At 33.3% G+C, this 15,295-nt stretch overlaps 1 protein-coding gene across 1 annotated transcript in view; it reads left to right on the plus strand.

Annotated features, from left to right (window-relative positions):
* LOC127737562 (filamin-A-like) overlaps positions 1-15,295 on the plus strand; it is a 32,978-nt gene that overhangs the window by 7,553 nt on the left and 10,130 nt on the right. The window contains exons 7-14 of the mRNA XM_052248394.1: positions 865-1,020; positions 3,374-3,508; positions 6,514-6,643; positions 7,015-7,152; positions 7,518-7,697; positions 8,790-8,933; positions 12,956-13,081; positions 13,872-14,018. Coding sequence (XP_052104354.1) covers positions 865-1,020; positions 3,374-3,508; positions 6,514-6,643; positions 7,015-7,152; positions 7,518-7,697; positions 8,790-8,933; positions 12,956-13,081; positions 13,872-14,018 — 1,156 coding nt within the window. The remainder of the gene's footprint in view (positions 1-864; positions 1,021-3,373; positions 3,509-6,513; positions 6,644-7,014; positions 7,153-7,517; positions 7,698-8,789; positions 8,934-12,955; positions 13,082-13,871; positions 14,019-15,295) is intronic.

Here is a 15,295-nt window from a genome sequence, read left to right on the forward strand (position 1 = left end):
AAAAATTTCCGAATTTGTCAATCGGCTCATTAGAGGAGTTCTTACTTTGAAGTACAAGTTTTACCATTTTTTTTTATTTTCTATAACACAGAGAGAATCTATCACAAGCAAAAATTATCAGTAAAATAAAGATGTAAATAAATCAACACAAATAAAAGGAATAACTAACATAAAATGTTCACCCATTTTTGCATTTTTGGATGTTTTCTTGAAAATTTAATGGAACAAAAAACACCCCAAATTATCAGCTAGATAAGAAAGAAAAAAGGGGATCGGAAGATACAAAAGGGAGAATCAGAACTCACAAGTCGAAGAGAAATAGACAAATAGAGGCGGAAGATACCAAAAGGGAGAATCAGAACTCACAAGTCGAAGAGAAACAGACAAATAGAGGTGGAAGATACCAAAAGGTTATTCAACCTCATAAATCGACGAAAAAATTAAAACGCCATGGCAAAAACAAAACGAAAAACGACAAAAGAAAAACAACAGTGTACAAAACGCAACATAGAAACTAAAGACTAAGCAACATAATCACCTCCAAAAATCAGCTGTGATCTCATGTACTCCGGTAGGGTAGGTCGATAAGATCTACAAATAGGAAAATAGTAAAATATGCAAATGTTTGCAGGTGAGCGGTGCAAGATCTTCGGATCCGCTTGTTGATTTCTGCTACGCATTTTCTTACATTTCCATTACTATATATACGTATGAAGCTTTCACATATCTTATTTCTTGGTGGGATTCTTATTTACAATTATGCATGGAACCTAAACAGATCACATTACATGCCAGACTTTCAGTACTAAATCTATCTATCTGTCAATCGAAAATGACGATAACACGTATCATTTTTATTTGTAGGCTTTAATTACTCTACTCTATCTCGAAAAGGATTTAAAAAAGGAATTACTACAAGTCGATATTGCTGGACCGTCAGAACAAATAAATTGTGATACAGCATGGAAAGAGAAATATGCGGAGTGTAAATTTGTACCTAAGGAAGCTGGTGAATACAATGTAAGTTTTATCGATCATGTATATTCTATACATATCTATTTTAATTGCAAATGATAGCTTGTCTTGTAAACCTATTATCCGGACATAGTCCCCGAACCAGTTAAATGTTATTTGCTTGTTCAGTACCCCACTTATTGTGATATCGTTCTACAATGAACTGAACTTAAACTCGATATGAAAATGCATGGCCAGTAGTACATCTCATAAAGGTACAATTTCAAGCAATAGACAATTGGTTTTTGTTATGTACATTTTTTTAAAACAGTTTCATTAATCGGACTAAATGCTCTTCGCTCTCACTAATACATGGTCAGTACACACTATATAGGCCCTAATCCAGGAAAAAGTAAAATAACAAAAATACCGAGCTCCAAGGAAAATTCTAAACGGAAAGTCCCTTATCAAATGGCAAAATCAAAAGCTCAAACACATCAAACGAATGGAAAACAACTGTTATATTCCTGACTTGGTACCGGCATTTCCGTATTTAGAAAATGGTGGGTTAAACCTGGTTTTATAGCCAGCTTAACCTCTCACTTGTATGACAGTCGCATAAAATTCCATTATATTGACAACAATGTGTGAATAAAACAAACATATTGGTGAAAATGTCAAAAATAGGGGTACAGCAGTCAACATTGTGTACTAATCTTAATCACTATAAAACAAACAACTCTGTCAACAAAGAAAAACAAAATGGCATATACACCAATGATTTTACTCTTACAACTGTAAGACCAGTATACTATTTAAAGAAACATATTGAAAAATACACTACTGATATTTGCTTTTAACAAGGCATGGTCAGTTAACCACTTACTAAGGACAATTTCAGATATATCGATTACATTTGATTTTTCGAATAATACAAGACCAATGCACTTCTTCTAAGATTCGTCCACTGAAACAACAAAAATTGTAACTCTGTATCGAACATACAATGCATTTGTAACGTTCACACTGGGTAAGCGTGTCTATTTTTATTATAGAATAGGTTCGTCACAAGTTTGATACTAGATCCGAAATGTTCTATTCACAAATAATCCAACAAGTAAACTGTGTTCATAAAATGATATCATTGAACTAAGATATGTACAAATGCTCTTGCTTTAACAGCAACATTTATCGATACAATCATCTATCTTAACATAATTTTATATACAACTGACATTATCTGACCAAATACCAATTTGTACTTAAAGAGGGACATAATTGTCCTATTGGTACAATGTAGTGCCTTACAAGCTACGACTAGTCATATACGGTACAATCATTACTTGAAAGCTACAACTTGTACAAGTCTATCAAGAACAGGCATCAACCTTGTCCTTTGTTGCACTACAATGTAATTATGAGAGACTACAATCTCTAATTATCACATACCGTAAGTATCCTGGCCGTCGTCTTCGTAAACTTAAGACGTATTACACCAAAAACGGAATTCTCGTCGGCTATCATACGACTCTTATAGTCATACCATTATTTTAGTTTTATGTTTTATCTTAGTATAACCAAAACGTTATATAAGATTGCTATCAAATGGTTACTATTGTAAACTCTGTTTACTTTAATTCAGTTGATTTAACACGTTTTTATGGACAATGGGACATAGTTCAACTTGGATTATCTCCCTTTTATGAGAAAAAGTCTCAAAAAGAAAAAATGCAAAATTTGTTCCATCGCTCGTTACACCATCATTATACAGATGTCTGATTTGTCTACTTCGTATGTAAAGTATAAATCATGAGATGTCTTCAGATGTTTCTAGTGCAAAATTGTCCTAGAAATGACTTTTATATATTTTTTGACATCGCACAAGGTCGTGTTTTTTTTCAAAGACTTCTTATAGCGTCGTTACATTTAAACAGTTAAAGGTGTACTGATTTTCATTTTATTCTGGAAAACATGGTCAATTAATTAATTGATATTAGGCTTTTAACTTGCTGTAAGTACCAACTATTACCCTGAGATCGGTAGGTTCTCTATGTATTTTGTTAGTTTTTCCAATCGTAAGAGTCAAGTCCTTTTCAACTGATTTTTACAGTTTGTTCTAATATTGTACTGTACCACCACTGTCATAAATTTCTCAGAGGGTTGAGTGCTCACAGACATGTTTAACCCCGCCATATCCTTTATATCCCTGTTCCAATCCGGGAGCCGGTAGTGAAGAGGTTGTTGTTGTTAGCCATATGTCATACCTTATTTGCGTACCACACCGTTATACGATATTCATCGAGATTTTTTAAACGCTACTAACGCCAGCTATTAGTGCTACTTCGTTTTGCAATTTGTTGATGAGTTTTATTTACAGCACGTTCTCTTTAATCATTTTGACCATTCGAATTGTTTTTAGGTGAACATCACATATAACAATAAAAAGTTGGTAGGATGTCCGTTAGTGTTTACTGTAAAACAGGACCTATCTACAGTACGATTTATTACTCCGACAGAGAGTAGATGTCGTGTAGGATCACAAAATAACTTACAGGTAAGCTGTCTTGTTAAACAGGCAGCACATATGGTTTAGGTTCGTATTATAACATTGAGGTGAGCTGCTTTGTTACTCTGATAAATATCCGATGTCGTTTAGATCATAGAATAATATTGTTTACTCCTAAACACAACGTATGCCCTGTAGGATCCCACAAACACATCCCACAACCACACCACTAAGCTGAAGGGTTTCTCCGATAGACATGGGATGCGCAGAATTCACTGACCATTATCAGGTAAGCTAATTTGTTACTCTTATATACAGTAGATTTCAAGTAGGCTCACAGCAAACTATCTAGGTCTATCTGTTACTCCGACGCATTACGCAACATGGTGACCAGTTAAGCTGCTAAATTTCTCCGCTAGAAAACACATAAAGACATAGGTTCAGTACGATCAGAATAACGTTTAATTACATTATTTTATTGTTCTGATAGATATTAATTATTGGTAAGGAAAGCTTAATTATGTCAGCATAAGCTGGCTAGCTACATCGATAAAACAAAAAAAGTCTGGTAAGATCACAGAATAGCATCAAAAGTAAGGTTAGGTTAATCTTCGAAAAGTATCAGACAAGTCGTATCACAAAACAGCATCAAAAGTAAGCGTCGGTGTTACTCCGACAGACTTCAAATAATTAGACTTACAAAATTAACACGAACAGCAAGCTGTGGTGTTACTCCGACAGACTTCAAATAAGAAGAATGACAAAATAAACATTAAAAGTAAGCTGTGGTGTTACTCCGACAGACATAAAATGAGAAGAATTACAAAATAAACATAAAAAGTAAGCTGTGGTATTACTAAGACAGACATCAAATGAAAAGAATCACAAAATAAACATTAAAAGTAAGCTGTGGTATTACTAAGACAGACATCAAATGAAAAGAATCACAAAATAAATATCAAAAGTAAGTTTTCGTGCTTCTCAGACAAACATCAGATAAGTGTATAAAATAAGGAATATGAAAACATAATTTGTGTTACTCCGAAAAACGTCAGATGAGTGGATCACAAGATAACATCAAAGTAAGATGTCGTGTTACTCCGACAGACACCAAAAGATTCAATCACAAATTAACATAAAAAATAAGCTTTCGTGATACTCCGACAAGCATGAGGTGAGTGGACAACAAAATAACATAAATATAATATGTCAAAATACTCCGACAGACATCAGATGAGTTAATTACATAAGAATATAAAACAATATGTCTTTTTACTCTAACAGATATAAGCATGTAATCAATAGATTCACTGGAAACTTTAACATATAATTACGAGCAGAATAATTTCATTGGCATGAAATGATGTTGTCCTCGTTTAGCTTGGTCAAATAGTCTTATCACATATGTGGTTTTTACCTCAACGAGTATTCTGTAAAGTATCTGACCGTGAATTTGCAAAAATAACAGGACAGAGGAATACATAAATAAATAATAAAATAGCACATTACAACATGTAAACCATAGAATAACAACGGACACTTCCCATGTACATCGCAATGAATTATGAACTGTACGTCACACGACTGTATCAACGCCACAAAAAGTGACGTCACAAGAAAATTTCTAAAAATAGAATATAAAATTGGGATTTAGTTTGTAATGGGTTTATTTTATGTATTTTCTAACCATTACAAGAATATTAATATATAATTGTGTTAGTAATGGTGTAATTATTTGTATTTTCTAACCATGTCGGTTTTTCTTCTAAATCAAAACTATTTAAAAACCAATAAATCCTGTGCATATAGTAGCTTTATACTAAAAATCATATAAATGAACTAGCTGATTAATTATCTTAACTTTTACATTCATATAGAAAATAAAAATAGAATTCAAACCACAAACGATAATACATAACACAATATCTAACCAGAATTACAAACGAAACATCATAAATGTTGGATGTCTAAATACCGAGACACGTCTTATAGCAATGCACATTCACACGGAAAAACAGTCATATTCGGGTATAGGTCACATTCGGTAATTAGCAGACCAGACGACGTAGATGGTAAACCACAATCTAAGACGTGGTAAAAATGTCGTTAGTTAGTTTAGACACAGAAACATCGTATAGATCAATCAATTCGTGATGGTGTCCATAAAATTTACGGAGTGTCATTTTTAATCTTTATTCCTCATAACTCTGTTTGAGCAGTTTCTGCGTAAGGAGCGCACTCCTGTATTTGAAGTCCTTATAGTGTGAACATGCACGAGGATAACGTATCAACTGAGATATGTAAATATTGAAACGTTTTAACAGGACTCATTTTGAAATCTTGTCATGTATATTTAGATTTGAGCCTAGACTTTACCAAAAAGGTATTTTGTTACAAGATATAGTTTTGCAAAAATGTGTGTAATTTTTTTTGAGGGAAAGATCTTATATATATTTTCTCCCAAAAATATGCATTAAATGACTATTTTCCTCTTTCGGCCATATACGTCAATTTCGACATGTTTGTGACGTAATAATGATACCATAAGTTACCTTTCTGCACTAAAGTTCTCAGATCATGTAAAAGGGTTCATTAATAAAAAAAGAATAACATAATTTTGAAACGCATAAACCATAAATAACATAAAAAATAAACTGTCGTGTTACTCCATCGATCCGACAGCTATTAGATGAGTGGATCACAAAAGAACATTAAAAAGTTGTCTGTCGTGTTACTTCGACATTTATCAGTTGAATGGCTCACAAAATAAACCCAAAAATAAGATGTCATGGCACTCTGACAGACCTTTTATGAGTGGATAACAAATGACATAAAAATTAGATATCGTGTTGCTCAGACAGACATCAGTTGAGTGGATTACATATAATCATCAGTTTTGTGTTGGGTAGGCTCGCATAATAATATCCAGGTTAGCCTTTAAATTAATAGATTGATGTTGTTGCAATAACTATGAGAAGACAGGGTTGGTTGCATACACTCAGTCTTTAACCTTGACAATCATTTATTTAAAGGATATGTAAATTTTCAATTAGGTTGATTCTGCAGACAAAATCGTAGGTGTCTTGACAATAGAAATACACAATCCAAATGGTGATATCAAGGACATGGAATGTCAAGAGGACGATGGGATATACCGAACTGTATTTCAACCCAAACATGTTGGTATGTTTTTTCTGAGACCCAGTATTGATTTGAGCTGTCACTTTCTACCCTATGTTTACCTAGTAACCAAGCTAGTGAGATAGAATGTATTAGTTTAGTATTGGTTCGTATAAATGGAATTATCGTATGTCTGAATGTAAAATGGAGAAATAAGGAGCCATTACAAACAAGAGAACCATTAATTGGAGGAACTTTGTCTACGGATAAAGCCGCTCATACTTGATTCTAACACTGTGGACATAGCATACATTATTATATGGAGAACTAAATTTTTTAAACACTTATAACGTATGTATTTGACTCTCAGATACGATGCATGGCTACCTTGACGTTTAGGTTATCCTGATATTTTCTTTTTCATTTGCACACAGGTGAATGGAAGATCCATGGATACATTGACGGTGAAGAGATCAGCAATAGTCCAGTTGTGTTTGTCGCCCATGATCCACAAAAAGCATGGTTAACTGGACCTAGCAAAGGTGTAGCTGGAGAAAATGCTAATTTTCAAGGTAAAATGCAAGGTGATCAAACATGAGAGGTTTCTTCCGAGAAGAAGACATGCTCAGTGATTGGTTATCTTCACGATCAGAATGATTTATCACTGATCTTCCTACAAAGACCTGGATATTCATTAAAGGTAGAAAAAATGTTATACGTTAAGTCGGACATCAACATCTATTTAATTATCATACATCAGGTAGCAAGTTATATGGAATTATTGATTCGACACAAACCGAAACTTAGCCATCTGTAGTTATTAGCTGTTGGTAGGTTTATCAGAGAAACTGATCCATCTGCAATTAATTACTGCTTAGGTTTATCAGAAAGAGACAGGCCTTGTCTATAAAACTAATAAATATACATTGAATTTTAGTAAATTGCTCCGAAGCTGGCGAAGGAACTGTAACAGCAGATGTACGCCATGTTGGGAAAGAAGTGAAATGTGAAGTGAAATCGGACGAAGAAGAACAAGATTCATATCAAATTATATTCAAGCCAAACGACTCTGGTACTTATTTCGTTTACGTCAAATTCAACGGACAAGAAATTGCAGGTACATATTGATATAAATAAAAAAAATATTATAGACACGTCTTATATTTTATTTTCGACATCAAACCGACAATTTAGATATCAGACTGACCAATTTAATATAAATAGATAAATATTATTCCGAAATAAAAATAAGCAGTTCTTAGATTATTGACTGTATATAAATTGGACCTTTTTCATTATTGAATGACTAGGTTGTGAGGAGTAATTAGTTTTTGATTTAATTACAAAATGATAGCATGAAAATGATTTTCAAAGTAAGTTATAAGTTAAGTCATTGACATTGTTTAAATTGTGCGAAGGCTATCTTGGATTAGGTAAAATTGCGCGATTCTGAATTGGTCTAGATGGCTATAATATTAAGCGAACCATCCACTTGATTATTTGAGATATTATAGACTTTTACTGCATTCAATGAATATTTTTTTTTATAGTTTTCTTTCATTGATATGTGTGTGAATGATATAATTTATGGCGTAGATTCTACACAAGATACCATATAAGAAATTTTCAGATCGAACCTACAGAGCCATTTCCTATTTGTCAATACTTACACATTTTACATTATTAACTGAACATCAAATTTTTCGTCAGTTCCACTTTCATTATGATGTAATGTTTAAATGCAATTCACATGTATAAAATGAAGAAGATGTGGTATGATTTCCAATGCGTAACTTCTTGAATGTCTTTGTCCTCATATTTAAAGATTTTGAATGTTTTCTAAGCTTTAGTTGTTCATTTAGAGGAGAAGGGTTTTCTTTGCGCCTTTCTCTGTCATCTGCAGATCAAGTTTTAATAGATTTTACGGTTTTTGTTTACTTTAGGGAAAAGAGGAGATATTTGAGTATATTTGAGTATATTGTTCTTGTAAGAAGTTGCACATTTTTTTATTATTTTCTTCATTCTTTTCTCATCGCATATTCACTGCTTTTTCATCTTCTTACCATTTCAGATATAGTGCTTTTTCTAATAGATAGCATTGATTAATACACTTATATCGAATTCATGGATAATTATTGCTGTAGGTTAAGGAAATTGTTTAAGACATTGTGTTTAAAAAGCTTAAATATATCCAATATATCATCAATAGGATCACCAAAAAGTTTAGATGTAGTAGATCCAGGTCAGATAACAGTACTAGGTGAGGGTATTGTCAGGGGATTGAAAGGAAAAGAATGCAAATTTCAGGTTAATTCTGGTGACATTGGAGGCAACATTTCTGTATTGGTTAAAAGTAAGTAAATAAAGGCAACAGTAGTATACCGCTGTTCAATACTCACAATTCGATTAAGCAAAAACAAATCCGGGTAACAAACTAAAACCGAGGTAAATACATCAACTATATGAGGAAAACAACTGAACATCAGAAACACTGAACTACAACAAAAGTAAACGCCAACATACATAGAAACGGACTGTCTGATAACAACAGCCATATTCCTGACTTGGTGCAGGACATTTTAAGAAAAAATGTTGGGTTGAACCTGGTTTTATGGCTAGCCAAACCTCCCGCTTATATGGCAATGTTAAAAATACCGTAAATACCAGATGTACATCTCATATATCCCAGTGAACTTGAAATTAAGGATACTACTGAAACTAGAAGGACTGCTTCATACCTTGATCTTTTCCTCAATATTGACACAGATGGACGACTTCACACGAAAATCTATGATAAACTGGACGATTTCAACTTCCCAATTATCAATTTCCCATTTCTCAGCAGTAACATACCCTCTGCCCCTTCGTATGGTGTTTACATATCTCAATTGATACGTTATTCTCGTGCTTGTTCACACTATACGGACTTCATATACAGGAGTGTGCTCCTTACGCAGAAACTGCTCCAACAAAGGTATGAGGAGGACAGATTAAAAATGACACTCCGTAAATTTTACGGACACCATCACGAATTGGTTGATCCATACGAGGTGTCCTTGTCCAAAATAACTAAGGATATTTTTACCACGTGTTAGATTGTGGTTTGTCATTACGTCGTCTGATCTTTTAGTTACCTAACGTGACTTATTCCCGATTGTGACTGTTTTGCAGAGTGTGAAACCGCATTGCTATAAGACGTGTCACGGTACTTTTCTATCCCAAATTCATGTATTTAATTTTTATGTTATATTTGTTATTCTCGTCGGATTTTATCAAATGTCTTAACGTCTTTTCTGTTATATTCGTGTGTTATGGTAAAAATAATTAATCACCCCCTTCATTTATTAGATTTTAATTTGGTTCAACGAAATTTATACGATATATTTGGTTTACATTTTGATTCAGAAGAAACACCGACATAGCTAGATAATACAATTAATTATCTAATTACTACCACAATTTGATATTAATAAGTATTGTAATTTTCATTGTTATTAATAAATGTAATGTTAGTATTACGAATCTAATCTTGAATCAATCTTAATCCTATCTTATTTTTGGGAAATATTTTTACAAATTCAAATGTGAGGTCACTTTGTGTGTTTTTTTTAGAATTTCAAATGTGACGTCACTTTGTGCGTTGAGGCTTTGGCTAAATCGGCTGTGTATTTTTAAGTGTTGGATTAAGTTGTTTTATGTAATGTATCCGTTTTTATTCTGTAGTTAGTCCCCACTTCGGTTTTATCATGTATATCTGTTATATAGTCATTTTATAAAATTTACTGTTTGCAAAATTATAAATTATTCGAAATAATAAGAATGTTCTTGTCCCAGGCAGAAAACCCTGGCCGTGTTAGGCGCAACTTTTTGGAAGTTTTGGTACTCGGTGCACTTCAGCTTTGTACTTGTTTTGGCTTTCAAACCTTTTTTCATCTGAGCGTCACTGGTTGGTCTTGTGTGGACGAGACGCACGTCTGGCGTATTGAATTTTAAGCCAAGTGCCTTTTGTTAGCTATTATTCGTGTGTTTCTTTGTCCTATATGTTCTCCCATTTATTTGTATTGTGGTCCTGTCATGTGATGTAAGTTGTCGTTTTGGTGTTGTGTTTGACGTTGCCATAAAAGTGGGGGGTTTGGCATGCCACAAAACCAGGTTCAACCCACCATTTTTTTCTTAAAATGTCCTGTACCAAGTCAGGAGAATGGCCATTGTTATATTATAGTTCGTTTCTGTGTGTTACATTTTAATGTTGTGTTTTTGTTGTGTCGTTGTTCTCCTCTTATATTTGATGCGTTTCCCTCAGTTTTAGTTTGTAACCCGGATTTATTTTTATCTCTATCGATTTATACGTTTCGAACAGCGGTATACTACTGTTGCCTTTATGTAAAATAGAACTTTCTGTATGATCTGTTTAGGACTTTTATGTACTGCCGTCCTGTAAAGTTCTCAAGTTTATTGGAGTTTTGTTGTAAATAGTTAAATTAACAAAAGACAACATACAGATCAAATATGAACTATTAATAGTTTTTTTTCTAGAACTATGTAGTTTTAAAAATAATCTTTCCATTTTCTTAACTATTCATCAATCTAGTTCATTTCGTTTATATATCAGTTATTAAAGATTAATTTTAGAGGTACCTTGTCGCCCGTAATTGTTCGGGAACGTTGCTTAAAATTTTGAAATGTGTAATCGCTGATATTTTTATAAGATAAAACTATTACAATATCTATCAAAATAAACTCAATACAGGAAATTCCCAAAACACAAAATACAATTAGAAATATATGTTATCCGCTCATAATACAGCTTTTAAGAACATATGCAGTTATAAGGATAAATACGCATTCATTTATACAAACAATACATGTAAATATTGGAAACTACATCTCAAAAGAGAAGTTAATATAACACCAACAGATGTCATCCCTATGGAAAAAAGTATAACGAAAATAACGAACTCAAAGATAAATGAAACTAGAGGCTCCCAAGAGCCTGTGTCGCTCATCTGATTCTACTTTGGTTTTGGAAATCAAGGAAAAATAGATTAAAATCATAACATATACTCTAATAATGATTGAGGCCAAATTTGGTTTAATATTGGCCCCGTAATTTAATCAAAAGCAGAAGACTATGGTAAATTTTACAGAAATTACAAATAGATTCATTGAAATTGTAGGAAATGACTTTATAAGGACAATGACAAATCAGCTACAAAGTAACAACACTTGATCAGCTTCTCAAAAGAAACATTCATACCATGTTTGGTTTCAATCCATTCAGCGGTTTTCTAGAAGAAGACATTTGTATGTATTTTCCATAGGGTCCTATGTTAAACTTAGTTCCCCTCTGGCAGCCGTCTTGGATGACTGATTGGCTACAAAGTAACAACACTTGGCCAGCACATCATTAGGAACATTCATGCCATGTTTGGTTTCATTCCATTTAGTGGTTCTCTAAAAGAAAACATTGGTATGTATTTCCCATAGGGTCCTATGTTAAACTAAGTCCCCGCTGGCGACCATCTTGGATGATTGATCGCCTACAAAGTTACAACACTTGGTCAGCAACTCATAAGGAACATTCAAGCCATGTTTTATTTCATTCCATTCAGTGGTTCTCTAAAAGAAGACATTTGTATGTATTTCCCTTCGGGTCCTATGTTAAACTAAGTCCCCCTCTGGCGGCCATCTTGGATGATGGATCGGCTTCAAAGTAACAACACTTGGTCAGCACCTCATAAGAAACATTCATGCTATGTTTGGATTCATTCCATTCAGTAGTTCTCTAAAAGAAGACATTTGTATGTATTGTCCATAGGGTCCTATGTTAAATGAAGTGCCCCGCTGGCAGCCATCTTGGATGATGGATCGGCTTCAAAGTAACAACACTTGGTCAGCACCTCATAATGAACATTCATGTCATATTTGGTTTCATTCCATTCATAGGTTCTCTAAAAGAAGACATTTGTATGTATTGTCCATAGGGTCCTATGTTAAACGAAGTCCCCCGCTGGCGGCCATCTTGGATGATGGATCGGCTACATATTAACAACACTTGGTCAGCACCTTATAAAGGGGAAGTCCATAAATACTGACAAAATCGAACTTTTGACTTTATCAACAAACAGAACGAAAGGAAAACAACTGCTATATTCCTGACTTGGTACAGGAAAAAAAGGGTGGGTTAAACCTGGTTTTATAGCTAGCTTAACCTTCCACTTGAGACTTTGAATTCAAATAATTCGAAACAATTCATTCATTTGGCAAACACAATGGTTTATTATATACTAATGGGTTTCGAGCCTTTCTGATTAAGCTTACAGAAAAAACACGACATGTCCGCAATGAACACATACCATATGTTTTGTTTTATAGGGAATGATAAGGAGATTGATACCAGATGGCGTGAAATTAGTTCTACAGCTTTAGAATTTTCTTACCTACCAGAAAGAGCTGGTATTTACACAATTAAAGTCATGTGGAACGAAAGAGAAATATTGGGTAAGGATCGAATGTATTAAAACATGCGCAAGAAATCTCTCTAAGACTACTGTCTGTTTGATTATATTTGACTTCCCACCTCTCCTCCTTTTACTTATCATTCTTTATATATCTGACATGTCATCACCTTCAATCTTTACGTTCTAGTAGCTGACATGTCCTCTCCTTTCAATCTTTACATGTCCAAAACCTTTCAATAATAATGCCAATGAAAGAATTAAACATGAAAAAGAGAGTCGAAAACAATCTGACAATGCCATATGCATTGCAAAAAAAAGAAAGAAAAACGACCAAAAGACAAACAACAGTACACAAAACACAACATAGAAACACAAAAGACTGTGCAACTCTCTATCTTTATTGACTTTAACAGTAAACTATAAACCTCAGCATCGACATATCGTATATCAATAGTTTATGACGAATTTTATTTACTGCGTTTCAACTGTTTTATCATTTAAATCATACATTTATTCTTGAAAAGTTTTTATGATTAAAACACCTTTCTTAATTAAAAAGAAATACAGATAAACAGAAATACTGCGCGTGTTTTGATTTGTCAGAATGAGCAATTTTTTGAAGAACATAAAAAAATATACCATGCCTCGAACTGTGGCACCTCAGATTAAGCCAAACATGCAATGTCAGACATGATTAATTCTGAGTGTTTTTATCTTAGCCTATTCAGAATTAAAAGAAATTCGCGAAAGCTTATTTACCTGCCTTATCAATTGTGTGGAATTCTACTCTCATAAAATTCTCTTATATTTGTTGTTTTATGGTTAAATAGGGAGTCCTTTTCATACGAAAATAACAGACCGCTCTCGAGTAAGCTTAATGGATGATTTAACAGAGTTAATGGACGAGAACGGACATTTGGCTTTAGTTTGTAATCAGGAAACACGGTTACATTATGACATTACCGATGCAGGACCAGGTATGTATAATATTTTAAGTGAATCACAGAGTGTCAGAATTTTACCGGTTTTGTTCGGGTTCCACGCTACTATATGTGTGTATTATTATAACCCATAAACATAGTTTTGCTATGTTTATATGAATCAGCCTGTCTGTTTGTTAATCTGTCCGGACCAACTTCCTAATCCCTTGTTTGAATCACTTCAAACTTTGTTGAAATATTGATCATTATAATAATATAAAAATCATCATGTTGCGCAGGATTTTTATATTCTGTATAGTTTATCCAGAATTATGCCCCTTTCATTTTAGAATTTCTACCCGTATCAGAACCAACTTTGTCATCGCAACAACTCCTTCATGGTTTATCGTATCTTCATGAAATTTTGTATACTGTTAGATTCTAATATGCAGATGGTAGGAATTTTGATGTTGTAAAGTTTATCTTGAATTATGCCCCTTTCAACTAAGAAATTTTTACCCATCTTCAAAACCGATCTGGTCATCGCAACTCCTGGTTCATTTTATCTACACACAACTTTAGTACATTTTATAGATTCTTATATGTAAATGTGCATTTGAGTAGGATTTTTCATTCTCTTTAGTTTATCCATAATCATACCATTTTTACCTTATAACTTTATACCCTTTTTATGAGCGAACGTCATCATAACTCCTCCTACATGGTTTGTTGTATCTACATGAAACTAAATACATTGTTATATCATAATATTATGCAGATGTGCATGTGGTCCATTGTGTATTTTCAGATGTATGCCCCTTTAAATGTAGAAATTTTGGTCATGTTTAGCACCGACCTTGTCATTGCAACTCCTCATTCATGTTTGATCTTATCTTCATGACACTTGATATATTGTAAGATCCTGATATATTATTATTTGCACGTTGGTAGGATGCTATAGAGTCTAGGTACTGACGTTGTTTATCATCTTAATTACGTTATAGTATTTTTTATTTGCCTTTGTAAATTATTAACCTTTACTGTTTAGTCCATTTTTGGTAATATCCTTTTGGCGTTGCTCGATACTTATACATCCCGCCATTGTGTTATTGTGCTATGGTCATTTTTTGTATTCTTGTCTTTCATTTTTGCTTATGTATTTTGTCTCTATGACATTTTGTTTTTCTTCGTTGACATATTTGTTTGTTTTATAGTGATTAAGATTATAACACAATGTTGACTGTTGCACCCCTATTTTTGACATTTTGTCCTATTATGTCTGTTTGTTTTGTTCACACATTGTTGTCAATATAATGGAATTTTATGCGACCGTC

Source organism: Mytilus californianus, unplaced genomic scaffold, assembly GCF_021869535.1.
Source record: "Mytilus californianus isolate M0D057914Y unplaced genomic scaffold, xbMytCali1.0.p SCAF_4, whole genome shotgun sequence".
NCBI classification, from domain to species: Eukaryota; Metazoa; Mollusca; class Bivalvia; order Mytilida; family Mytilidae; genus Mytilus; species Mytilus californianus.